The sequence below is a fragment of the Anticarsia gemmatalis genome, chromosome 16 (genome assembly GCF_050436995.1).
Source record: "Anticarsia gemmatalis isolate Benzon Research Colony breed Stoneville strain chromosome 16, ilAntGemm2 primary, whole genome shotgun sequence".
In the NCBI taxonomy this organism is placed as follows: Eukaryota; Metazoa; Arthropoda; class Insecta; order Lepidoptera; family Erebidae; genus Anticarsia; species Anticarsia gemmatalis.
This window is the reverse complement of record NC_134760.1, coordinates 6,318,655-6,345,063: the sequence shown is the minus strand read 5'-3', so window position 1 is coordinate 6,345,063 and position 26,409 is coordinate 6,318,655. Positions and strand designations below refer to the sequence as shown.

Sequence of the window (26,409 nt, the reverse complement as noted above, 5' to 3'; positions counted from 1 at the left end):
CTCTGAAGACATTTTCTTACGTAGGTATTTTCTAGATGTCATAGGGTTGTAAGTGTAAAAAATACAAAAAAAATTATACTGATTTTTAATATTGCAAATTATTCGCTTTAAAAATAATGAAAGTAGGGTACATATTCTATAAATAAAAATGCCGTAACAAAATTTTGGCTTTTGCACTCAGATAACTACCTTAATTTTCTTAACAAAAGACGTTGCGTTATTAAGCGTTTTAAAATTTTTTGACACTGCATACCACAGTGTTATGGAGGGAAACTACCTCAAATATTAAAATTATCTGGACCCACGAAAAAAAAACGAACTCCTATTTCTAAAAATAAATAAACTTGCTATAAATGATTTCCGATAAACGGATTTACCGTTTTTTTTTCTGGTTAAGCGAGCTGGATTAACAACAAAGGTTCCCTTTCAAGGGAACTGTTTCTAATTCCAGTCCTTTGGTGATCACGAGAAGAGCTTGAAAATGTAGGTAATCTTAAGCTAACGTTGAATGCGCATTCCGAGCACTCGTGTCTAAAAAATTACCTTTATCTGACGGTCCTACGAATCAACCTTCATTTCGTTAAGTGAAAGAGCGAATATTATAGTGCACCTGTAATTTTTAATAAACAATCTGTCTGGTCCCAATTTAGTTGAATTGGAAACTGTCCAATGTGGCCGAATATTACCAATAATTATGAAAGATAATATATTATAGTCAATTATTTTATGAACTCAAAAACAATATCGATATGAATGGCAATAAGTTGGTATAAATAAAATAAAATGAAATCTATGTGAGAGTGGAATTATTTATTTCAATAAGTATACAGGATAATAGCGTAATGACAATACGAGTCATAAGATTAAGCAAAAAGTTCGCAGTGATGAGTTCAGTTCTTCCTGTGGGCGCGGTTGCGGCGCATATTAGTTTGGCATTGTGGGCAGTACCATTTGCCTTTCGGTGGGGCAGTGATGCCAACGCACGGGTAGTGGAACCACTCGTACGGACACTGAAATATTAAAAATATATATTATTATACGGTAAACTTATAAAGAATATCTAACAAAAAAAGCAGCGATAGCTGAATTATCTAATAAAGTTTCTGATGTGGTTGAAGGTTCGAACTCAAAAACACTAACGCATTGGGCCGCATGGTAGACTCCAGGTCTTACCCTTTCCTCGCTGCAGGAGAATAACTCAGCATTGAAACTTAATTATCTTACCAGCGGTACTATTATTAATGGGATTAATATTTAATGGGAAAAATATGTTTAAAGTTTAAAAAATATTTAGCACTAGAAATAGTGATACTTACGTCTTGATTGTCGCAAGCAACCATGTCTCCATATGACACTTGGTTGCAGATGCAATAGCGTGGCTCGTTGGGATCGTAAGTCCATTCTTCCTCCATGGGCTCTTCGATGGCAACGTTATTGACCACGCTGTTCATGGCCCTGAAAAATCAATATTTAATTTTAGATGTTGAACCACACAAATACCAGCTAGTTTTTCTATAACGTAATGATAAAATTAACGGCGATATAGAAAAATTATATCAGTTATTTAATCAGTACACAAATAGGATTTCGTAAAAATAAAATACATACACAACAGTGGGCGAAGATGAGCGGCTAGCGGCGGCAGATGCGACAGCTTGTTGAGTGTGTGTCGACACGGTTGAAGAACTGTAGCTATTGCTCTTCCTGAAATAAACCATCAATCAATATTGTTAGCTTCCCACGTTGTAGAGCAAGCAATATCACAAGTACAACCGGTTATAAAACTATATGAGAATCACATGATCCAACTCAGCAGTACTTATTGGTGTGGCTTAAAACAAGGTGAACTCAGAACTAAATTTTATAGTTGGAAGTGAGATAGAGGATAGTGCTTACTTCTGCTTATTTCGTTTAGTAGAAGACGATGAACTGTTGTGGCTGTGTGAAGTTGTATGATGTCCATGAACATTGTTGGTCTGACTGTGGCTTGCCGCCATTCCATGTCCTGTTGAAAGATAATAGACCATGCGTAATTATTTATATCTTTATTACTTGCATAGATTCAGCTTTTAGAAATGTTGATATTTAAAACTCTGTCATTTGAGACAATCCAGGACGTTTTTCTTACCATGGTCATGATGTGTGTGGTGTGTCTGCAAAGCATGGTGAGCGAGTTCTCCTCCCGCCACCGCTTCATACGACGCCTTCAATGACGCAGTGCGACGACCATGCTGCATCTATCAGAAGAAATTAAAAATTAAGTAGCATACCATGAACTATACTAGCTTTCAGGTACCTGTTAGCCTAGCTATAATTAATTAAACGTTATTATTAATATTCATCTACTCACTTTGAAATTACATCATATATATTTTCGTAAATAATTTTGAAAGATTTTGATTAAGGTTGATTAATGTTGATCACCCTTGCAGTAGATACATTATGTATGGGTTAAAATTCACTAAGTACCTGTTGAGTAGCTGCAATCGCCTGGCTTGCCGCAGCGGCGATAGCGCTGCCGGCGTGGCCAAGCGAATACGAGTCTCGTCCCAGAGCAGCCTGCAAACAAACCACGTTTTATATCATAAATAGTCCAAACATAAAGGCAAGAGTTCAAAATATCTGTTCAAATATCTCTATAGGTATATCTGTTTCATATACCAGGTAGAGTATCATTACTGTTATCAGTATTCAAGATCAGGTAGTTATGCCTTTGTTCATTTAGTACCTACCACAATAGATTTATTTTTGTCATAAAGAATGGTACAAAAACCCAGGTACAAACTGTCAACAGTTAAATATGTACTCTAAAAGAGCAAAATGTTCAGTTTAGATTTACATGACTTTAAGAGTTTAATTATAATAAATGTAAGACCTGTATAGCAGAATCAGTTCTAGAAAGATTTCCAGATGCATGTCCACGTGACTCTCGGTTTCCCCAGCTGTCACGTCGCTTCTCAGCTCGGATGCGGTATCTTGGAAAGGAAACGATTTCTTGTAATTTATAGATTGATGGAATTTGATAAGACAAAGTTGCTTTTATTAAGACTATCCTGTACAACATATCATAATTTTGTTTTTATCCAACTGATGATCTTGGGTTCCATGCAGTCAATCTTTTCTAATTTATATCAAAGTATTCCTCAATAGTATCCCGGAGTTTGCTAACACACCCGGAAAAAGGCTTTAGTCTAGCCCCTATCACATGGGATCAAATTAAAGATCTCACATCACATGTAGATGTATTTCATACACCTCTGTCTACACCTTAGGATGTAACAGGTATGATAATAATATGTATGTTGTGTTACCTGTTCTCCTTATAATGGTTGTTGTTAGGTGTGTTTGTGTGATTAGTGTTTACATCCAGTTCCAGTGAACGCTTCTCCAGCAATTCTGTTATCCCCTTGTTATCTGCCTCCAGTTCACATTTAAACTTATGTAATTCTGTGTCTGCAAACATATAAACAATTAGTTAATAAAATGAAATCAGCCGGGTCAGCTAGACACAAATAAAAAAAAATACTGTCTTAGGTTTACTTACCCAGTCTACGCAAATATCTGTCAACTAAATCATACATCTGATTGGCCAAAGCCATTTTTTCATCAGCTTCTTCAATAGTTTTGTTGTATCCCTGTTTTATAGAAGCAAATTCTGTGTTAGCTTGATCAGTGTTGATCTCGCCTCGCCGGCACCCTCCAAATAAGGTGCGCACTCTTTTTTCCAACGAGTCCATGTTATCTGGGGAAACCATGATCTATAGTAAACATGTACTTCACTTTAGCAAATAATGGTAAATATATTTTTTATGAAGGATACTGGTGTTTACTTTGAACCGATAAGTCCATTTCACGCATTTCGGTGAACCGGTCCCTAAGCTCCTGCGGCAGATGCTCAATCACTGAAAAAAGTATAAATCTTAGTCACAAGAATTATTATTGAAAATATTATAAAATTTATATTTTTTAAATTTACGCGCCACATCAAAAACGTCGATGCACGCCACAAGGCTACCAACATTCATACAATTGCTAAGTATTACGTCATCACCAAAGAACAAAGAACATCTTACTTTCCAAGTAATCTTCGAGATACAGCATTTTGGTAAGTTGTAATTACGTTTAATATAATATTAATACTTAAAATCAACTAGTTTTACAAATTTTAAAAGCACAGAAGTAACAATCTGCAGTGAAATCTACGTTATATTGACGTGTACACTATGCAACGTCACGTCAAACAAACAACTTTGTTAATACTAGTGATGTGTAAAGACCAGCGCAACGTTTTTACCGATATCGATATAGTCGATAACGCTTTGTTGGTTACAAGTTAATTTAATTGTTGAATGATGTTTTTTAACTGCAGACTCTTTACGTTTTATAAGTGATTACTGGGTAATTATAATTTATTTCAAATTTAAATGGTGAATATTGTATTATTCTACCATGCATAATTTAGGTAAACATTATTAAGGTAGTTATTTGAGCTTGTATATATTATATTCATTATGCAGACATATTTAGCCACGACTCATTAGGCCTGACGACCTGATCTTAATATTTGAATAACTTCTCAATTTTAAATATCAAGTCACGGTTTCGCCACTAAATAAATAGAGACAATCGTGTGTATGTTATTCAAGCTATATTTATAAATATGTATACTAAACTACGTTTAAGATAGTAATAACTTATTTCTGGGCTTTTATCCTTATATTTTTTCTAAAATTAATAACGAGTTTTCTATCGTTTTTATCGTAACACTCGGTCTTCCCATCACTACGCTCTCAACAGTACTGCCAACCGTTTATGATTAGGTTCGTTCGGAAAAAATATTTTATCAAAGATTACTTGCATCAGGAAACGTTCGTAAATGAATTTGCAAATAATTATGAAAATAATTATTATTTTGAGTAGCTTTTTTTTACAATCGGAATTCTCAAAAATAGTAAATGAATTTTGAGTCTATGGCAGCCTGTCGTAATACTAATGTATTTGCTAATTAATATTGAAAAATTTATATTATTTTTATATTCCTTGCCAAATATTTTGACTACTAAAAAAGAATTGCTCCAAACTAACCCAAAAAAATTAAATGGGACATCAGTTGTGCTTATTCAGAGGCTGATTGAAAATTAAAAAAAAGCAAACTAGCTTCATAAAAAAAGTTAAATCTCGCATATGTTTTGTTTTAAGAGTATGAATGTTTTGACATTATCTCGAATCTGTCACGATTGGATTTAAATTCGTCTGTCGGGAGCAAGCTAACTGGGTTGGCTGAACGAACTGCTCCATCCTCGGTCTGTATTCATAGACTGGTGGTCACTTAGAAGCAGGGTTGCAAAAACCTAATTTAGTACTTACCTATGTCTTACCAGTTTAATAATTAATACGGACTTCAATTTCAAGTAGGTAATGATATTTAAAAACCATCATATTATATAAGTAGGTACCTACCTACATAATGTGTGTGGACGATCCTACCTTTCAAAAATTAATTAAAATAGTAGCACCTACACATCCGTATTTTGATTGCTTTATTATATTCATTGATTGTTTCAGATTACAATGATTCGAAGGCCTTTAACAGAAATCACTTTAAAACTCGATGATTTGCAAGAATATGAAGCATTTCGTCGTGATCAAGGAAACAATTCTTCAGCAGCCAATGAAATGCAGGAAGATACTCCGAAATCATTAGGAGGTGGGACTAAAACTACGGACGAAATACACAACAGGATTGGCTATGCTCCCAAGAAGAAACCTAGTGGACCAAGCACTGTTTGAAGCAGAAAATAAAATTAGCGACATTTTTTTCATTGCATTTATTTATCGTAATTTAAAAAATCTTCTCCTATAACTAAGTATGTATGTGAAAGTAGAAGGTATATTTTTAAGTTAACTATCTCTATATGAAAATTGAAATCTCAGTAAAATCGATACAAGAAAAATGTGTCATAAAGTTGAAGATCCCATTATCATTTTCGATTTAATAAACTTCTAAAAAAGAGGATTCTTAAAGTATTTTTTGTTTTAATCCACTAGCTTTCCTTTGCTTGGTCTTGAAGTTGGTTCGACGATAGAAGCTCTTTTTGCCTCGATGCGTTTCTGTCGGCGCCATAAAACACAGCATAACCTAGGTATAGACAAAAAAAAACTGGGAGATAAATGTGATTTTTAATAAAGTCTATGATTTAGTTCAAAGATGTGTAGGTATGAGCCCACCTACGTCGCATCGCCAGATCGCAAGAGTGATGCAATGTTCTCGGCGTGAAATCTATAATGAAAATGCATCTTGCGGAACCATTGTGTTGCGCCTTATAACGATTTGATGGGAAGTTAAGAACCACTATGGGAATAAAAGGTTTAATTCTGTGCAGTTGTTAACCAAGAGATGAGTTCTATAACGGGGTAGGTATGTATTGCCTTTCGGTAAAAACGCAGGAAAATAAAGCATTCAGCAATATTTTTTACCTCAAAGTAAGGAAATATATAATCTCGGCGACACTGAGTATGGAGAAACCCATGAACAGTCCGAGCAGACCACCGCAGTTGGCAAGGAAGTCCGTTTGACCGTACAATTCTGAACGACGAGATGTAATAAACTGGGCCTCTTTGAAGAAAACCATCACTCGCGAATAGCTCAGACTGAAAAAGAAAAAAGTCTTTACTAAGTAACACAAGTCAATAAATTACGTATGAGTGTAAGGTCTATAATTAGTTTATATCGATATCAGCTCATGCTGTGGATATAAACTAATAGGACTATATTCTATATCCCGCATGAAAGCTTGTAATGGGTAATTTACCTATAGCTCCCTAATGATTTGTAAAAAAAAAACTCAACATTTTGCAATCTTACGGCTCCCTGTAATAAGGTAAGTTATGTTAGACAGTTCTCCTCAATATAAATTACGATTCAGCAAAGAAAGTATGAGAGTGTTAGTTTTTTATTATTTAACAGCATCTTGAGGAAGGTATTGACCGAGAAGTTTATTTTCGTGAGTTCGTTAACTTCAAATCAGTCGTGTGTGGAAAACAAAATTATACTTTGCAATATGAGTAAGTATGAAATAAAACATTAAAATGATTCAGGTATGGCGAAAAGAAGCATTAAATTTAATGTTGGGTCTGATTTAGCTGTTCTTTGTGGGTTAGGTATACGGTCTGTAATAACAAGTTCCATTAGTTTAACTTGAGCTCGGACCACTAAATAACTAAGTTAGTCAGTGTTTAACGGAACATTAATGATGGAAACTAAAATTTATTGTAGGTACCTGTTTCAGTTATGTAGGTAAGTTATGCGCATGCGAGTACTAGGAACATGAATAATTATACTCGGAAAATGACAATTCAAATTGATACCTTTCCTGTCAACTCAATAAATCCAATGCCAAAATAATGAGGCACGGAATTAACATTAAATGGCATCTGATTAGTCTCGTAGGTGATTAACAATGATTAAGTTAATAATGGCGATAGTGGCGCCACCGCTTTTTAAACACACAGTTTTTTATTTCTGAGGTAATACGTTAACACATACTCCCTTAATTCCTCAGAGACATTGTTTAGCCTATAAGCTCTGAATATAGCTGCCCAATCGTAGTCAGCCTGCGAGGTTTCTGCTTCGTACTCGATCGATGTACACGCCGGCAGACATTGGCATTTCGACGACACTTTGAAAGCCTCTCCTAGGGATTCTATGTCAGTTTCGTTGCTGTCTATGGAACCCATGCTCTGGAGTCGGGACTTAATGTCGATAGTCACCAATTCCACTAAAAAAGAATTAGAACTAGCTATGACAAAAGGAAATCATGTCGGCAGAAGGAGCCAATTTGATGACTGAGGTATTTTTCTAGTATTATGAAAATCAACGTTAAATGGGTGATTTTTGGGTATATATTTGTAAAAGCTGTAGGAGCAGTTAGGCCGGTCTCTCTTATGTAAGGTCTCTAAAGTAATAATTATTTGTTCGATTAACAAGTGGGATTAACAGATTAGAATATGCTTTACAAAGTGTATCTAGAATTGTCTATCCGCAAGTGATAAAACCAGCACTATCGACATTGAAAAAATCATTATGTAACTTTTAAACGTTTTAAATCAACATTTACTTTTGGGAATGAGTTAAACACTGAGGTAAATTATAATTCCGATTGGTTGTTAATTGACTGATGACCGACTTACTCTGTGCTTTTTTTATACATTCTCTACTGCCGGCATTGCACACCGCCATATTTGGTCCATCTGGAACACATCGTACATTCACAAGTAGAGTTACAAAATATTACCTTATTGACACAGATCAGCATGTAGGTAAGTACTAAGTATTTTATCAGAGATGAACTTAGGCATCTCATGTAAGGAGATCGATAAAATAAATTTGTACCTACATGATACAGCTAGAGGAAGGTACTCCTACTAAATTATCAGTAACACATATGAGTATTCATACAATAGTGTTTATGTATAGGTAAAAAAATATTCTCAGGGGCCATATTATCAATTGAGGTTCAATGACCAAAGTTTTAAATAGTATTCGTTCAATTAAATAAAATTGTCAATAAGCTTCAGTTTATGAGTACCCCTTGGGTATAACCATGTAGCATTTTACATTATTGCGTGGAACAATAGCGTAATGTAAGTAATTAGAAATTAAAACACCCAATTTTGATTAATTATAATTGGATCAGTTTTATTTTTAATGAAATTAGTATAAACATAAAGGCATTAAGCTGTTGTATTCACGCATAACTGATTCAACTTTAAAATTACTGACATTCTAAAAATTGTTCTTGCAAAATGCACTAGGGGCGCAGCAGATTAGATTTTCAGACAGTCAATAGCTACTAGCTAGGTTCTAAGCTGCCGCAAGCCGATAGTGGTAGGAAATAGATCTGTTGTACCGAAACCTCGACCTTAACAAGAGAAAATTTATAATAGCGATAGTTACCATGTAATAGTGATTAGGTTAGTATTTAGAATAGTTTCTACTTACATGGCATTCCGAAATGTACGCAGCCGCATCGAGTGTAAGTAAAATTGGATAGACACTCCATCTCACAGTTGGCCTGAGTGTATACTTTGAAGTATTGGAGATAGCGCTCGCTTGGGAAATAGCATTGTCGCCTGTGAACAAGAGTAAAAGCAACACGTTTTTTGTCGCCTCACATTAAAGTAAGTAGTGCTATTGACTTATTGACTCTCTTTGTAGAGTTTGTAGCCAAGCTAAGTAGGTATCTTAGTGGTACTAACTTAATTAAACTTAATAACTGCTCTGAAGATTACGTATATCCCGAGTAGAGGCCTTGCGGAGAATATACTACCTACATATTTATTAAATAAAGACTGACAAAAGAACCAGAATTAGAAAAGTTTTTTTTTAAAACAAACGAAATTATGTCTAAGCCATATTTTGAAGACGTTAGGCATTCTTAGAGTATCATTTGTTGGTAGATATAGTGACGACAGTCGGATCGTCATTTTACCACCACACACGTGCACATCAATAGATGCAATTTTCTAAACTTGTTTCCTTTTTCATCAAACGTGGATAGTACAGGTACTCGCCTGGTCGGTTCGTAAGGTCGAAGGCCTTCGGAAGTGGTCATCATTTTAGGTTTCACCGCAACAACTACCTCTTGCGAAAGAGGTGATCGGAAGTACTGTTGTGAAAGCCTAGGCAGCTCTGCCGGATTGTGCAACAGTATCTATAAACATCACAGGAAACATGTGAAACGTGGAATATCAGTCCGTTGTGTAATTGACGCAATTCAAGTTGAATAACCAACCTTGAAGCCTTGTACCGGGCCACGGCAAAGGTAGTCTAAATCAACTTTCTTTGCTTTCAACAAGAAGGTCAACCCTGATTTTACACCATACCCCTGGAAATATAAAAAAAGTACCTTTGATATATATTATCACCACAATTTTTTTTAAATACAAGCAACATTAATCATCATAAATTAATCTAAAAAATATAATTAGTACTTACGGAACCTCTATGTGGATACGTCTCTATAGGTGTTCCTTGTGCGTAACCCTCTTCCAAACTCCATGATTCCGCTATATTGTCATGTTCCAAGTAAGGGTAGTCCTTGTGTAAGCTTGTGAAGAACAAAACAAAATACGTAACTATGTTTTTTATTGTCTTATGTTAGGTGTAAAAATGTGACACTTACTTATCAACTCTAAACATTTCATCTGCCCCTAATGTGTTGAAAGTATAGCAGAGTCCTTCTTCCGTCAATATGGCGGAAAATAGTTCAGAACAATTTTCGCTAGGAATATCTTTCCATTTGCATCCAAAGAAAACTTCAGTTAAATTGGGAGAAACCTAAAAAAAGAATCACAAAAAAATAATATAAAAAGGGAAGTGGTTAAATAACGAGGATATACGTAACGTCGGATAGATTGTAATAATTCTGCAATATCCTTATGCCCTACAAAGTAACCGCCAATAATCACACAATATTACCTAATGATTAAAAATAGCATTAAATAATATTAAAGTCAATGCATCTTGCAGCATTTAATAAAAAAATAGTGCAGTATTATGAAATGTTTGCTTACCGACTTAATATTTTCCACTGTATCGTATCCAGATGAGAATTTACGACCGTTAGCGGGCGCCAGATGATCGTCACAAACCATAGATATATCTTCAAATAGAAACTGTCTGCAATATGGAAAATGCATTGACACGAAGTTGGCTAAGTTATGTGACATGACACGTGCTTTATTCACTTTGAAAATCTTCGAAATACGGTGTTGTTTGAAGTGTTAAACATCTATTTTTCGAATGAGTTTTAAAATAAAGAGGTGCGACGCTTAGTTAATCAAAATGTTCCTTACTCAGATTCCGTAAGATTGTCTTTTTCATTGAGGTACAAGTGATAATACTCCGTAAAGTTGAACTTCCTTTGCATCGCTTTAGTTTCGAAACATACAGTAACCGCTGGGTAAGGTATCTGCCACACTGGAGTCGGGTTCTCGGCAAAACTCACGATTACTGGACTTTCGTTCCATTTAATCCATACTTTTCTTATCAATCCAGCGCAAAGGACCACGCAGCATGTGAACATGAACAGCCAGAATGTCCTGAAAAATTCATTACGTATTAATATCTACAGCTAAAAATACTTAGAAATTTTAAAATAACGTACAAACCAACTTACTTCTCAATATAAGTTCTTTCCTTCTCTCCTATGTACTTTAACCCGTGGAGATTAGAATTGGCCGTGAAGTCTATCAAATAATCCTTGATGATGCTTCGTTTCCCCCTTTTCTTCTTAACGATGGGATGATCGTTCGTCTTTTCTTTTTCCAAATCTTCGGCGAGCACATGGCTATCGGACCTGCAAAAGTATTTTGGTTAATTTTTAACTCTAAAAATGTTAGTTTTGTTTTAGCAGATTTACCTCGAGTGTCTCCACATGATGTCCAGGACAGACTACACCGAGTGGGCTCCAAAACATTACTTGTTAGCTTGGGTTGGGCTCGGTATGAGAAAGGCGTCATAATCGTTAGTCTTATCCCGAGGGGCACATGTTTGCCAATTACGAAATTAAATTTGTAGAATGCTGACTGACTAATAATTTTGTTACCTGCGTTATTTCAGTATGAATATTTATTTTAAGTATGTACATGAATTTTACGCGGCAATTATACAATTGTATCCAGCCTTGGCAATTGACAAATTAAATACCAATTAGGATTAACAAGTTCAAATAAAATGAGTATGTACCTATTGGAGCTAGCAGTTCCTCTATAGCTGGTAGTCAGGCGATGTTTTCTTGTTTTTGGCAACTTTGTTAAATTATTAAATGGAAATCCACGTGGAAACATGTACGTACAAGTACCTACACTGTACAGTGTACACGTGGATTACGCTTTAACTACGTAATGTAAATTCATACATACCGTACATTGTTATGTCTGGGGAACTTCGTGTAGGTAATGAGATTGAAATCGATGTTACCTTTGAACTTATAAAGAGCGGGAAATATGATCATAATGTTCATCATTCTGTACTTATGCAAATGTATAAAACCCTAGGGGATATGCTTTTTAAATGTTCCTTAGTGCCTTGACCTAGGGTATGATAATAACCACGACTTTCTTACCATTTCTTTTCTTATTGAGTTCTTCAATCCCATTGCAGCCTAACTCAATCTAAGTCTCTAACCAAGTATTTTTATTAAACGAGCAAGCATATCATGACATTGTCATGTTCAACATAGTTGTAAAAACGTATTTACTTACCTGCCTAGATAAGACTGTCTCGTATCATCTCTTATGTATTACATGTATGTAACGTATGTACCGAGTGGGTAGGTAGAAGTACAAATGTTTAATTCCCCAGATATCCCATAACTATGTAATTACTTAGTTCAATTAAGAGTGTATTTATCAATGTTTATATTTCTAGTTAATTATGAGTTTAAAATACCTTGTTATTGTAGGTGCAGTACCGAAACGAGCACGTCATTATTTTCCTATGGGACTTTATATGGCGTACATAGTCACATATCTTTTACCTTTGGGGAAAGCATAAAAGGTATTTAATGTAATATAATCAGGTTCGTAATTGAGGTCAGATGCCTTCGTTTGTTCCATGAATTCGTTCTAGTTTGAATAGTAAACATACGATTCGATGGGACTTTCGCTCGTCCCTTGGGTATTCAAATGGAGATTAATTGAGTAAATATTGAGTTTTTGTACATAGTTAGTTTAATTTTCGTTACACATTTAATTGCTCTTTTTGTTTATTGTGCGCGTGTTGGTTATTATTTAACGGAATAAAATAAATTAAAATGGAATTTCGAAACTGGAATTAAAGAGCGATTATGCTGGTTTTCAGTAGATGTCACGTTTAACAACACAATAAGCTAAAGTAAGTATTTGCTAACTGCAGAAGGTGGTAAAATAAAAGAAACACAAGTAAAATTAGCACATACTAAATGAGCAAGAAATGAAGAAAATAAACACTTCTACGTTTACCTACTATTTAATGGCACTTGCTTAGGGCACTTGTACCAATTAGGTGCACGCAAAAGGTCAGACGGCGACTAAGATTTGACTAGAGTCCAACTGAATTTAAAAATAAATTGTAACAATTGTGGTTAATAAATTAATATTTTTATCTTCCTACACATTTAAATGATAAGTACCAAATATTTTTTTCGATATTTTCCGGTTTGTGCATAAATATACTGGCCGATAAAAAACAAATAATGCAAGTTTCGTAATTAATTCTCGTACGTCACAACACTTACAAGCACAACTAAAAAAATGGTAATGCTTACTAACATTTATTACTAAATCTGGACCAAGACGTAAACATTTAAAAATAACATTGCACATGTCTAACCGAAGATATTTCCAAACCTGATAAATATAACTGTTGACGGCGATGCTTTGGTCTTCCTCAATCCAGAACCACGACTTGTTTGGGAATCCACTGATGTATTGGATATCTCATCCATTATAAACACAACTTATTTAACACAAATCTGTACGGATAGTGTTTGTTTTGTCTTTGCGGTTGTCAACTTTGAGCTATCAATTAAGATGGACGACATGTAGGTCGCTTATTCGTGAATCATTGTAGCCTATTTTTAGTTTAAATTTGTTGAGACTTTAGACTTTTTAACGGTCATATGACATGAGCCTATAGCTTTGCTGTTCATAAAACATGATAACTATTGCCTAAAGTACCTATGTACAAAATAACTACTTGAAACTTGCCAGTGCACCGTGTAACCAAAAAAATGCATACCTTTTCGCATTTAGCGTTGATTTATAAGTAACGTGATTACACTCAATGTGATATCATTGCAGCATTGTAATGTAAGTTTCACTCTTTTGTGCAGGTAATAAATCTTTAGTAGTTGGAAATCAGTTTGCATCAAATAAGTACCTTATTTTTTGCTTGTAAAAGAAAATCTTTCTTCATTACTATAACATTCTTTTACTATAACAAAGGGCCTTGACTTACAAAACTACGCCGCCAAAGATTGCCATCTAGGCCAAAAACCGATATTTTTACAGAAAAATACACTTAAGCTCACCATTAGGCTGTTGTTACTTCGTATTAGTTCGTATTAAAGTATTGGTACCTACACTTTCACAGCCATGTTTTAAAATGGACACTTGTTTATAAGAGCGTATATTATGTGCTTAACTTTTATGTCACAACACATAGGAATATTAATGCTTAAAACAAAAGAAAAATCGGAAAAGCAGCGCAGCCCTACCAACTAAAAAATGACAATATGATATTGTAATTTAACTATTCGAATCTAAATATTATAGAAAATGTTCCTACAAACGATAATACAAAATTAGTATTGCACATGTTAAAAGCAAACGTGATAGTGAAGATAATGACGACTTTTGCTTTCTAACTATGTATGCAAAAAGAGGCAATTCGAAATATTAGCAATTGCAGTAAAAAGTGGTAAATGGATGTAGAGTCGGCTGGGTGAGGAAAGCCTCTATAGTCTATACTTGAGAGAGCTCTACACTCGAGTTTTGTTTCGCAAAACTCTGCTTAAAAGCGAAAGTATGGGTGCCCACCCACCCCGTACAGATTAATCGATTCAGGCTTTTTCACATTTTGCGCAGTTATCTAGATCTATTATAACTCACGTTTTACGCATAAGTTTGAATAAGTTAGAGTCATTTTATTTGTCCCTAAGACGTAATGTTTCAAGCCGCATTACAATTAAGACGCATAATATGGTATCATGAAGTTAACCCTAAAATGCTCAAGTAAAGGTTGAAAGGTGACATTTATTGATGTTAATTAAGTTGAGGTGAGAGTATGTATCTCGTCAGTGGGGGTTAGAACGATTGCAGAAAGATTAGACAGATCGCGGAGCGTTGCGCGGCACATACGTGAGTCGATCCGTCCGTCGCGTCCCCGGCGACTTGATTATTGTGTGAGGGAGCGAGTGCGAGGCACTGACTGGCGGCGCGCCGGCCCGCACTACCAGTGTTTGTAAGGTCGTAGCCGTAGGCAGCCTCTCGCGACGAAACGCTCGCTTACCTGTCTTAAAAAGTCATTTTTCAACCTTTTCTTTGGCGCGAAAATCACGATGTCAGCTACAGACGAGCTCAGTGGCATTCTCTCGAGGAGACAAGAGATCAATGATAAACTAGAAGAGGGCTTAGAGGTTAAGCCGAAATATAAATTCGTAAACGTTTATACGGAATTTCACGAGTTCTCCAGGAAGGAAATAAAACAATACGAGGAGACCTTCAACAAGTAAGTGGGTTTTTTTATTTTATCAAACTTGATCCAGGGAGATCGGCAGAGGCGCATCTTTGCAGAAAGTGGTATTACTGCCGGCGTCATCTAACCGTTATTATTATAACAATTAAGTCTAAAGTAATGCCATTTTAATTTTCTGTGGTAATGGAATTCTAAATTAGTTTACGTTTATGTGAAGATCTTTTGAATGTTAATGAAATGTATGAAACAACAAGTCTCAAAAGTAGTGTAAAACATAGGCAGACTTAGGTTGAGGTTTCCAAAGTGCAACAGAGGTCACATACTTATTTAAATCTTTTTAAAGGTGCGGTAGGTCATACAATTAAAATTCAGTATTGTTAGACTTGTGTTTAAAAATCTTTGTAGTTGTATAAACCAAGCTGCAAGATAAAAGTAATTTCAGATTATGTGCTTTGTCAACATGGCTTTTAAAAACATTTTTAAAGCTTGTAATTATGATTGTACTAGTATAATGAAGATAGGATATTAACCTCGTAATAGCAATCAAATACTGCGTCGTTGTCACTGACCTTTATATCAGACGAACATTAAACATGAATATGTTGCTTTATACTTTCGCTAAATTAATTCATAGATAAATTCTAATAAAAAAAATTGCGCAAATGTCAACACAAATGTCAAAAAGCATGTTTCGCAAAACAGATCATCTTTATGGATTTTTTCTTGTTTTGTTTAAGTAATTCAATAAACATTTTTTAGAACAATCGTTTTGATGTAATCAGGCCATTGTATGGTTGTTTTTATTATTTTCTTGACGGAACGGGTACGTAAACAATGATCTAAACATGATCCATCTTAATCTAATCATGTATCAACATCTGTAGTTGAGACTTCCATCTTATTTATCTTATACATATTCTACGATGACTACATTTTAAAAACAACTGGGAAACTTCTACAATTTGGGTTTTTCTTACTATTGTGATAAGAAGTTGATGAAATTCGTTTGTTTTCCCTACTGATAGTAGATATTGTAATAAAAGAGTTTTAACTATTGCCAAGCCCTATTACAAAAAGTTACTATCGTTGATTGATAGTCATAAAGAATTTTATGACCATTTATAGTGTTTTGATAATAACGAGTAGTCAAAGTGAAAGTAGGTAAACAATTACATAAATTGGGTTCAAATTAAAACGTAAGATTAGTTAAAAGAGTTAATTTATTAGGTGAAATGACAACGCACCGTCGTGGGAGACAAAAATGAATAGGAGTCACGCCATGTTTACGACAATTATAATTTACATCAACGCGAGACTTTCATTCAAACAGCTAATGAAATAATACTCCATATTACGTATTACACTACATTATTAAGTAATTCCGTTTGTACTCAAGTAGGACATTTACTTACAATACACAGATACACAGATATTTTATAAATATAATAGTTTTTGTAACGTAAAACTTAAGCAGTCGCTTAGATTTCTCTCCTCGTAATCAAATATTAAGGATTTTGGAAGAGTTTTGAAGATGTTGGTATACTTGGTATCATACCTACATTCTTCGATGTAGAATAAATTTTAATTACGAAAGAGTTAGAATGACATCTAATACCAACTGCCGTCACCCTGCAGCCGCACTTGCATTAAAAGGTTAACAAAAATATTCATATCGAGTACGCACAATAGGTTGCTACGGAATTTTAATACGTCTGGTATATTTTAAAATAAATAATGTCTTTTTTATAAAGGAAACGGAAATCAATGTATGGTTCAAAGTCGACGAAGTTGGGCTCACAGGAACCGCCCGCATGGCCACTTATCTGTGCCTCACTTACTAATCATAAAACAAACATTACACATTGCAAACAATCTGCCTACTGTATCTACTGTTTTATGTTTGTCGCTAACAATAACTCAACTAGTCATTGTTATTTTTAAACAAAATATTGTTCTGATTTCCAATGAAAACAAACGTTTGCATTCAATTCCTATTATTGACTGTAATTGTGAATCTGAGATTACTAACAAATGCGAACAATTAGAATAAGTACTGATTATGTTATGTAGATGATGTCATAATGTTTTTATTGAGTCTCGAATATCGGAAGTAGCGATTAGTCAATAAAACACGGGTTAAATTAGTCATATTTCTTAGCAAAACCGAAAGTGTCAGCTAAGCGGTGACAGTGAATCATACATAACATATAACACGTGCACGATCTACAGTGGACTGCTAATGACATGTTAACATTTACTACATTTACTCACTTACGCCCAGGTGTCCTCATAAATACCTCATATTCCTGAGTATTGTCATTGCACGACATTTACCTGCTTCGAATTTAGTATGGACGAAGGATTTCTACAAACACAAATTCCTTCAAAAATCAAATACTTAGACTAAGTTAAAGTAGTAAGTAAGTCTTAGGTAAAAACGGTTTTTATTTTAAAGAAGTAAAAAAGTTTATAAACGCTACAAAAACCAGTATTTTATTACACCAATAATATGATCATATTTTATTCAAATTCTTTCAAACAATTACGTAATATTGTCCCCACACTCAGACACATAACTTCACTATAGAAATGATGATCATCAAATTATGTATTTGGGAGGAAATGCGGCAAGTAGGATGCAGCTGGAAGTGACAGATGTGATTGAATGAGCCAACTAAAATCAATGTCCGCCCTTATGGTGATTCATTCGAGTCAACAGTACTTCACTTGCGTGTCATTCTGTCATTAATTGAGTTCGACACAACCCTACGCTTCCGTTTTAAAATAATCAATTCACACGTTATAGGTCATTAGCGCGTGAATCAGCTTGTGAGTAAACATTGATAAACATGCGCGTCTAGTTCTCAGCTCGCCTAGACTTAAGGACTCACTTCCTATGACTACATTTTACACGTAATACCGACCTAACTTCCTATTATGACAAGTTTCAAATTCCTATAAAACTTATTATAGCCTTTATGTTACTCATATTAATTAATATTATGTTAGTCCAGATAAAGGTTACTTACTGTCATCATAATTTTATCGGTTTTACAAGCCGATACAAAAACTCAATGACAAAATCCTTTCCTGTATGATTGCTACATTTGCTACACCCACATCGAAACTCGTACTTATTTGGGTTTAGAAAATAAACACGGAAACAAAATTTCACTTTCAAAGACCTTGAAATCAAAGAAATATGAATGAGCGATTAAAGTAACGTTCACGGTGTGTAACATTTAGTTTTACGAAGCTTAAACACGCAAAAGTTAAATGGTTTTAGAAGAAAGCACGTGTACAAACAATATTGCTTAAATATTGACGAAACGAGCTATTCGTGTTATAAATGTATTAATAAAATTTCGTAAGTAGGTGTAGATTTAAATAATTGAACGATTGTTAATCACCGACACGGATCTTTATTGGATTGAATTTGATTTTTGAATACTTTGCTAGCATAATATAAATGTTGTAGTATTCATTTGATAACAGTGAAATACATCATATACCTACGTAGACATGTTATATGAATTGAGATTCACCTTAACCATTGAAAAAGTAAAACTGACAGAACTTTCGAGATATTACTTCAAATAAAACCGGGACGTAACTTCATATGCGGGAAATTACTACTTGAGTATAAACACATATTTTGTTCTGTAAATGTTTATTATTATAATACCTACTGTGTTTAGGGAATTCAGAATTAAAATCGAATTATCCTTCACGATAAGGATAACAACAAAGTTTATTTACAGGGGCTAGTGACATTATTACGCGACGTGTATGCGGATTACCACTATTACAGTGCGTGAGTTAAGCGTGCGAGACGAACAAAACACGTAGCTATTAGAATTTCAATCTAAAATACATTAAACTTGGGATTTCATTTCAGTTCATAACATTGAATATCGTTATACACTTGTTTTGGTATTTTAATTACTTAAACCTACTTAATTCAAATTCCGAAGCTATTTTAATTTTCTATTGCGTAACATCGCCATAAGCAGGTATAAAACCTCTATAGCTGTGTATCTACTTACTACCTATACTGTTTTTTTTTCATTCCATGACAATAATATGTTTTAGTTTTTTAAACAATTTTCACAGTGAGTTCACATTCAATATATGTATGCTTATCTTCACAACGATTTTATTAATTTAGTATTGCGTGACTGTAAACTGAAATAACTTATCATTTATTGCTTCTGTCGTCAGCCAGATGAAAATAATGTCTAAAAAGTATACTAACAATAGGAATCACATGGTTGAGACAGAGTTTCGTTTCACAGACAATTTACATTCTATCAGTGTTGCAATATTACATTTTGCGGTTGCAATTGCAATGCAAGTGCGTACTGCACGAGAAATAATGAATTCACTACCGCAAACAGCTAGCGAGAAGAAAACATCTACTAGATATACTTACTTCTGGTGAAATAAAACATCTCGCATTTTAATAAACATGTGTCTATTTATGGGTAGCACAAATGTGTTAATTTCGTCTCGAATCAATAAGAAAAACTTGATTTAAGAACATAAATCAAAACGAATGTGTGGTGAGTATTTAATTATATTATGATAGAAAATGCGGATTGAAGCAAATCGCGTAGGTTTGTCCGAATGGGAATCCTACGCATGCATAATACTCCTATGATAGCTACACAGATATTAAGGATAAATCATTAAGCAGCTTGAATTGTACCGTACTGTGGACACTGTGGTAATGATGATGACTGGTTCTAACTAAGAGTACAAGAGTAAGAAACATATTGTAAGTAGGCATATGAACATTACAAATCGATTTCTGGAATAGAAGTTCATCAAAAGAATTCAGTTCAATGTCCTAGATAAAGTAGGACAGGTAGATAAACTCATGTGCCAAATACTAGCAATAGGAAAAAAACCTTTTAACACAGCCTAAACCGAAGTTGGCAATACGCCAAATTTTAAATTGAGATGTGTTTGCGTAACCAAAATTATTCGATGGTTTGATCATGTAACAACTGCAATAGCCTTATGCAGAGACACAAATATTAGGCATGTAACGGCAATTAATTATTAAATTAGTAATTACTTTTCTTTGTATCTCACGAGTTTAAACGAGTACTTACTTATTTATCCGATACCTACTTAGTTACAATAACAGCGAATGTGTATGTTCTAGAAGAAGTGAAATAGGTCATATTATGTTTTGCAGAAAGATATAGGCACTTGCAGCAACTAATTAGCAATTTACATTTGGAAAAAAATGGCCGTTAGAAAAATGTCACATGTTTGGGGCTCACATGACATTAATTTAAAGACGGTTGTAGTAATTGAGATATCATCGTAACAATTGCGAAGTCAACGGTCGATTACTTTCGGACAAAACAACACCGACCTCTTTATAAAACCTTTGAAGTACTCTTCAATAAAATAACAAAGGATCTCTGGAAAATGGGACGCAGGGTGGAGCCACGTCATAGGCTTACCGTGAAAATTTTGCGAAACCTTTAGTATAGACCTACAGTTATCTAGATTGCAGTAGTAGATAGAATAACGGCCTGTAAAAGGGACAGCTGTTATCTTCCTCAATGATTATGTGGGTGTGTTTGCTTATTTTTTGCTACTTGACTGATAAGCTTAAATTGATTTAACCACTGCTGCACTGGTTCACCGCTCGTATTTTGATTCATAGTCATTGCAGCTACTGTAGATCTAATATCATATTTCATTTCGCTTTCCTCGAAGTTTGATTGGATCGCGCCAAATATGTCATACGGATTAATAAAATTTATTTGCATAGAAGCTCCAGTAACAGTCCTAATTTTGTTGAATACATAGAAGCATAAATGTTGCGGAATTCATAACAGGAGCGTCTGGACTTTAGTAGGTCGCATTTTATTACCATTGCCCTCATTTGTGTGAGTGTTTATTGGATAGTTCCAAGACATTGATGTTTTATTAGGTCATTTCATTCAAAGTGATCGCGTATTAAGTAGGTAAGACTACATAGGCACCGTATTACGCATCTAATCCAATCGATCTTTTGTCACAGTCAGTTATACGTAGTAGTTTGATGTGCTTGTCTGTTTTATAATGTTGATTAGGTTGTTATTGCCCGATTTGAAGCTTAACTCAAGAATTTACTCAATTGTCAGTACAGCAATAATTTTCCCTAATCTCACTGTTTTAACTATCTTTATCTACGAGCCATATACTTATTACCTAGTTACACACCAGGTGCAGAGGGCCAAGTAGCATTATGGATAACAATAACGCATTAAATGCTTAAATCTTTGATTATCACGTGGGTATCATGTTGAAACAGACATGTTTATAATATAAAAAAATCGTTCCAAATTCCATTGTTCTGCGATTTCAACAATATTTTATTCAAGAAATTTAAAAGAGATATTTTAGTCATCAATTAGTCAGTCATGCATGTAGGTAGCTGTACAATCGTTTACGTCAATTGTATAATTTAACCACAATAATGGTTGTTTACGTTTTAACTTGTAAAAACACATGAGTCAATGTCTCCCGCGGCGAACGATTATAATATGGGTGCGTTTCGGGAACTCCCTTTATGATCTGTGGTTTGTGTATGTGTTGTACTCAATAAATTCTAAATCAATTTGTACCGCCTCATTACGTAATTGGCTGGGTAAAACAAACATGCTGTTTATTAGCCCGCGGGCGGGGTCACTAGTTAACTAATGATGTTTGAATACATAAAATCAAATACCTAATTGGGCCTATATTTCGTAATAGCTGCAAAATTACTCAAGATAGATTAAGAAGTTGGCACCAAATTAAATCTGTAACAAAACACCATGTTGCCAAACAAACTCAGTGATGCACTTTAGATAATAAATGCAATATAATTCGTTCACAAAGTGAGTAACAGAGAAGTGTGATCCTATTTCAACGCAGTATCTAGAAATAAACAAGTCTGACAAGATTATGAATGCAAGAATCTACTTGAGACAAAGAGTTTGATTCGATGTAACAATAGTCAATTTAAATGAACTTATTTTTCTCACAATCATGTGATTGTTCCATATTTATTAGCTTTTCTGTTTTTACAGAAATAAAATTATAACGAAGTACCCAATTCAATAAAAAAAAGATTAAAGAGTGTCTGAGTCTATTAAATGTTTCATCTTCAATTTCTGCGAATAGAAACAAATACAAAATCTACTTAGAATTACCGTGTTGATAAGATATTAATGTGGCAACGTTAGTTGTTTATTTGGCGGTTCATGTTTATTGGAAGGTTATCGGCATTTTGTAATTACTGCTGAATCGCTAATATGATGTAAGCGATATCTACATTACCTGCACGTACACAAAGTGTGTCGGTTTAGTGTAACTAGACAGCTAGGCTAGCGTTCTCTTACCTTGAAACAACTTCCAAGACAATGCGATTTGTTACTCGTTACCCGCGTATCCATGGTCCAGCATAACTACGTGAGTACCGACACAAATGGGTTTTAACATGACAACTATGAATACCCATGCAAAATACATTTCAATCACATCTGTACCATGAAAATTTATTGTTCCTTTTAAAACAGTACGTAGTTACTACGTATCTTGAGAGGATACAATAAATCATAGTTTTATACGCTTCCCGTGGTATCTATTACGTACCTACGTAGTATATCGCAGTTGGTTGCTAATGAAATAAGGGGACATACGGCCTTGATTGTGCCACTCTGTTGAACAGTAGTTGTAGAGCGAACATACACGACTGTTATACATATATCTTGCAGATATCGAACATATAAAATTAGCATTATTGGCGTGTAGAGCGTAGTCGGACAGGTCAAGGCACATGACATTCAAAGTAAAATATTTGTAGAAGGCATTGGGCCTGCACCTCCTACAAATGTATTCTAGCATTGATTTTTGTAGGTTGTACTCATAAGTGGGTTAACGTAAGTACCTACCTAAGTGCATACTTGCATAGTACATTTAATCACTTCGACGACTAACGCGACATTCATACTCAAGTATGGAGGATACTTGAGTTAACCCTATCATTATCGTTATCAGATAAGTGAGTTACAATGAACTCGAAAACGCACTATTAAGGTAAGGCAGATTAGATTCAACTTTATCAAGAGCTACAAACAAGAGTAGGTTCTGGTAGTACAGAAATACTTTATTATCAGAGGATGGTCAGCCGTCGTGGGTACAGGAAACTATTTAACTGTGTCATGTTTATAAATATTATATAAAATATACGTACCTACCTACATAAAATTATGTAGATTATCTCACATAAATACATTTATTGTAGAAATGCATTACGTAAGAATACTCTAGACGCGCTGTCTCCGTCATGTGAAAAATTGAAGAACATGAATGCAGACATTTAAAATTACGCGTTTTCTGTGATGAATTCGTTGACCTTGTTTAAAACTTAACGTGAAGATTTTTTCAAAATCAGCTCCATTCTGCCTAGTGTTTTGCACATCGAAATGTAACTGATGTAAGTAGGTAGGTGAAATATGTGAAACTTGTACGTGCTGAGCATATCAACATGCCCTGAGTTAGTCATGTGCGCTAGTCGTTTGACAAAACAACTTTACGGTGCCACAGCCAAATATGACACAACCACATTTAGGTACATGCCAGTGCGAAAACATATACCTATTTACATAACTTATAGCTTTTAGCCTCATATTATGAAGGTACTTTGATCCATGTGCGATGTCCCGTTAAATCTGCGTAATATATTGAAATTATCGAGTTAAATTATATAACCGTGATATAATAAATAATCCATGCTATAACTTTCAAATGATCATAACTTTGAATAATGATTAACACAGTTCATTGATAACTTGAGATTTTTTGGGCTTCACGCAAATGCAAATCGACGTAAACTGAGTAGAACGTAGACTGAGCGAAAGTGCGGCATATTTAAACGTATATAAATTAGCATTCCCCATACATGACACTTTGAATAACGTAACGGTCATTCGTTCCATTATTACCGACCGTATTCTGGTATAGAACGTGTCTTCTTTCTAATAAGTTGTAATAACTTTCTTCATTGTGTTTATAATATGCCTTAATTATCTTAGATTGGTTTGAAGTTTTGTTTTCTCCTATTACAAGTGATGAGACCGCCGGAAGTACAAAGTTAATTCGTGAACTTTACTAATAACGTCTTTCCTTTTTTCAGATTTGATGAGGGTCGCGATGGCTACCTCGATCTGACGGAGGTCAAGCGGATGATGGAGCGGTTAGGAGCGCCTCAGACACATCTCGGACTCAAGGCTATGATCTCAGAAGTTGATGAAGACGGAGACAACAAAATCAGTTTCCGAGAATTCTTACTTATCTACAGGTAGGTCTATTAAATATAATTATTTCCTTATATCTCAGAATCGACTCGGCCCACGTTAGATGAAATAGTTTATACTAGAACTAGATAAGTGGGCATGTGACGTGATGTGACCCAAGCAAGGTTACAGTTAATTCCGTCTTTAAGATTCCGAACAACGCATTCACAACAATTTAACTTAGGTCCAAAATGCCTTAACGTTACAACAGGATGAAAATTAATAATAACTAGGTATTAAGTATTAGGGAACAAGGCTATATAAATATATTTTAGAACAAAGTAAAATATTGTTTACTGATTTGTCGCCCGTTTTACGTAATATAAATTTAATAACAATACTCAATGTGATAGGTACCACAATAATACACAGCTAAGGATATCCTTATATGGTTAACTAATTACAGTATTTATTACTCACATTATAACATGCGTCAGCTAATGGGAGCGTCATACAAGGATGTTTTATTCCCACTGCATGTGAATATTAAAATTGTCTAAATTGTACAATGCAGTCTAAATAGTTCCCTTCTCCATATTTTTTTTTAACAAAAGAATATTTTGATTATTTACTTGCAAGTGTAGCTATTTAGTCGAAATAACCATACCTACATGTATTCCATGTAATCACAAGACAAATTAATTCGTTTTACAGGAAAGCCCGCGCGGGGGAACTCGAGACAGATTCCGGTCTAGACGCATTCGCGCGACTGACGGAAATAAACGTCGATCAAGTGGGCGTCAACGGTGCTAAGAACTTCTTCGAAGCCAAAATAGAAGAACTCGCCAAGAGTAATAAATTCCACAACGAGATCATCCAGGAACAAGAAGAAAAACGTCGGGAGGCCGAAGAGAAAGCTCTGCGGATGCAAAGGTTCAAAGAAAAGGCAGCTCTATTTCAACACTGATATATCAATTGTTAATTTATACTAAGTATAATCTAGTCTTAAGCTGTTACCATGGCTTTATCAGAGGGGAGGAATAAGGATTTATAAAATACGTTTTATATTTTCCTCTCTAGATGTGGTTTTATTACTTTTATGGTTGAATCATACAATGTGGTATTGTTAACTAATGGTTATAATACGTCATGTAGTGACAATGGATACCATTATTGAGTCTCGTTTACCTAGATGACACAGTGGGTCGGCCAAATGCAGCGTGAAGTGGTCTCTCTGAACCATAAATTACGAGATTCCCAAAATATCTTGTGGGACCAGACATTCCGAATTTCACAAATTAAATACACAAACGAATTTCAGCCTTAAAAGTGTAAAACTAAATAAATATTATAGTGTAATAGATGAGATTTGAAGTAACCTTTGGAAGAGTGATATCTATGAATGAGAAATATGTGGGATGCTATGTATTTAGAAAATATAAGATATTATGGTCCTGTAACTGCAATATTTCAATCTAAGATCTAAATAAATGTTATATGGTTTTAATGTACTATTAGATAGATAATTTTAAGGCCTGAATCTGTTGCTTTTACTGTTAAGACTACTCAAATAATATTTAACTGTTTACTGTTACACATTTCAACTATTATAAATGTACACATATACTTATACAATACATATTACAGTCATTAAATACATTAAATTAAACTATGGCCTGTGAAAAATAATGAAGCTCAAAAAAATATAATTCATGTTGCCTTGTATATGTTATTGTGTTAACAAAGATTTTATACTTAATTAGGTTTAATTGTGATGTAAAATTATTCATTAAGTCACAAAAGAAATAAAGGATTTATGTACAAAATTTATTTTATTAAGTAATTTCTTATCCAAGTAACATACAGAATAATTATATATAAAGT

At 34.4% G+C, this 26,409-nt stretch overlaps 3 protein-coding genes and 1 long non-coding RNA gene across 9 annotated transcripts; 2 read left to right on the top strand and 2 right to left on the bottom strand.

Moving 5' to 3' along the window:
- Positions 1–789: 789 nt before the first annotated feature.
- Positions 790–4,263, bottom strand: Ing3 (Inhibitor of growth family, member 3). The gene is made up of 11 exons (XM_076124741.1): positions 4,074–4,263; positions 3,831–3,902; positions 3,545–3,742; positions 3,312–3,453; positions 2,876–2,975; positions 2,470–2,559; positions 2,129–2,237; positions 1,897–2,005; positions 1,609–1,704; positions 1,317–1,455; positions 790–1,010 (listed from the first exon to the last, which is right to left on the bottom strand). Exons 1-11 carry the CDS (start codon positions 4,099–4,101, stop codon positions 891–893), a joined length of 1,203 nt encoding a protein of 400 aa, XP_075980856.1. The 5' UTR covers positions 4,102–4,263; the 3' UTR covers positions 790–890.
- Positions 3,874–6,016, top strand: LOC142979662 (uncharacterized). The gene is made up of 2 exons (XR_012959834.1): positions 3,874–4,105; positions 5,566–6,016. It is a non-coding gene; the product is annotated as an uncharacterized LOC142979662 (long non-coding RNA).
- On the bottom strand, positions 6,004–25,296 carry LOC142979658 (pickpocket protein 28-like). Of its 6 annotated transcripts, none has more exons than XM_076124737.1 (13): positions 25,197–25,296; positions 11,181–11,360; positions 10,858–11,103; positions 10,576–10,681; positions 10,185–10,339; positions 9,998–10,109; positions 9,795–9,887; positions 9,574–9,713; positions 9,002–9,132; positions 8,191–8,250; positions 7,547–7,778; positions 6,478–6,651; positions 6,004–6,139 (listed from the first exon to the last, which is right to left on the bottom strand). In XM_076124737.1, the coding sequence occupies exons 1-13, from the start codon at positions 25,205–25,207 to the stop codon at positions 6,037–6,039; spliced, it is 1,743 nt and encodes a 580-aa protein (XP_075980852.1). In that variant the 5' UTR covers positions 25,208–25,296; the 3' UTR covers positions 6,004–6,036. The 6 variants fall into 6 exon arrangements, with proteins under 6 accessions (XP_075980852.1, XP_075980853.1, XP_075980850.1 ...); XM_076124738.1 differs by having other exon boundaries at positions 25,193–25,275; XM_076124735.1 differs by lacking the exon at positions 25,197–25,296 and adding an exon at positions 23,488–23,584.
- Swip-1 (EF-hand domain-containing protein D2 homolog Swip-1) lies at positions 14,870–26,351 on the top strand. Its single transcript, XM_076124742.1, has 3 exons — positions 14,870–15,274; positions 24,426–24,590; positions 25,240–26,351. The coding sequence occupies exons 1-3, from the start codon at positions 15,105–15,107 to the stop codon at positions 25,490–25,492; spliced, it is 588 nt and encodes a 195-aa protein (XP_075980857.1). The 5' UTR covers positions 14,870–15,104; the 3' UTR covers positions 25,493–26,351.
- Positions 26,352–26,409: the final 58 nt, after the last annotated feature.

What these genes read in the sequence shown, in the direction of transcription:
- Ing3 (XM_076124741.1), bottom strand. Translation starts at nt 4,101, where the DNA reads ATGCTGTATCTCGAAGATTACTTGGAAA. An exon ending in CGATTGCAGCTACTCAACAG is followed by an intron (nt 2,238 to 2,469) that starts GTACTTAGTGAA and finishes TTCTTCTGATAG; the next exon opens with ATGCAGCATGGTCGTCGCAC. An exon ending in TCATCTTCGCCCACTGTTGT is followed by an intron (nt 1,456 to 1,608) that starts GTATGTATTTTA and finishes TTGATTTTTCAG; the next exon opens with GGCCATGAACAGCGTGGTCA.
- LOC142979658 (XM_076124734.1), bottom strand. Translation starts at nt 13,490, where the DNA reads ATGGATGAGATATCCAATACATCAGTGGATTCCCAAACAAGTCGTGGT. An exon ending in GCCCGGTACAAGGCTTCAAG is followed by an intron (nt 9,714 to 9,794) that starts GTTGGTTATTCA and finishes TGATGTTTATAG; the next exon opens with ATACTGTTGCACAATCCGGC. An exon ending in GTCTCTGAGGAATTAAGGGA is followed by an intron (nt 6,652 to 7,546) that starts GTATGTGTTAAC and finishes TTTCTTTTTCAG; the next exon opens with TCTGAGCTATTCGCGAGTGA.
- Swip-1 (XM_076124742.1), top strand. Translation starts at nt 15,105, where the DNA reads ATGTCAGCTACAGACGAGCTCAGTGGCATTCTCTCGAGGAGACAAGAG. An exon ending in TACGAGGAGACCTTCAACAA is followed by an intron (nt 15,275 to 24,425) that starts GTAAGTGGGTTT and finishes TCCTTTTTTCAG; the next exon opens with ATTTGATGAGGGTCGCGATG. An exon ending in GAATTCTTACTTATCTACAG is followed by an intron (nt 24,591 to 25,239) that starts GTAGGTCTATTA and finishes TTCGTTTTACAG; the next exon opens with GAAAGCCCGCGCGGGGGAAC.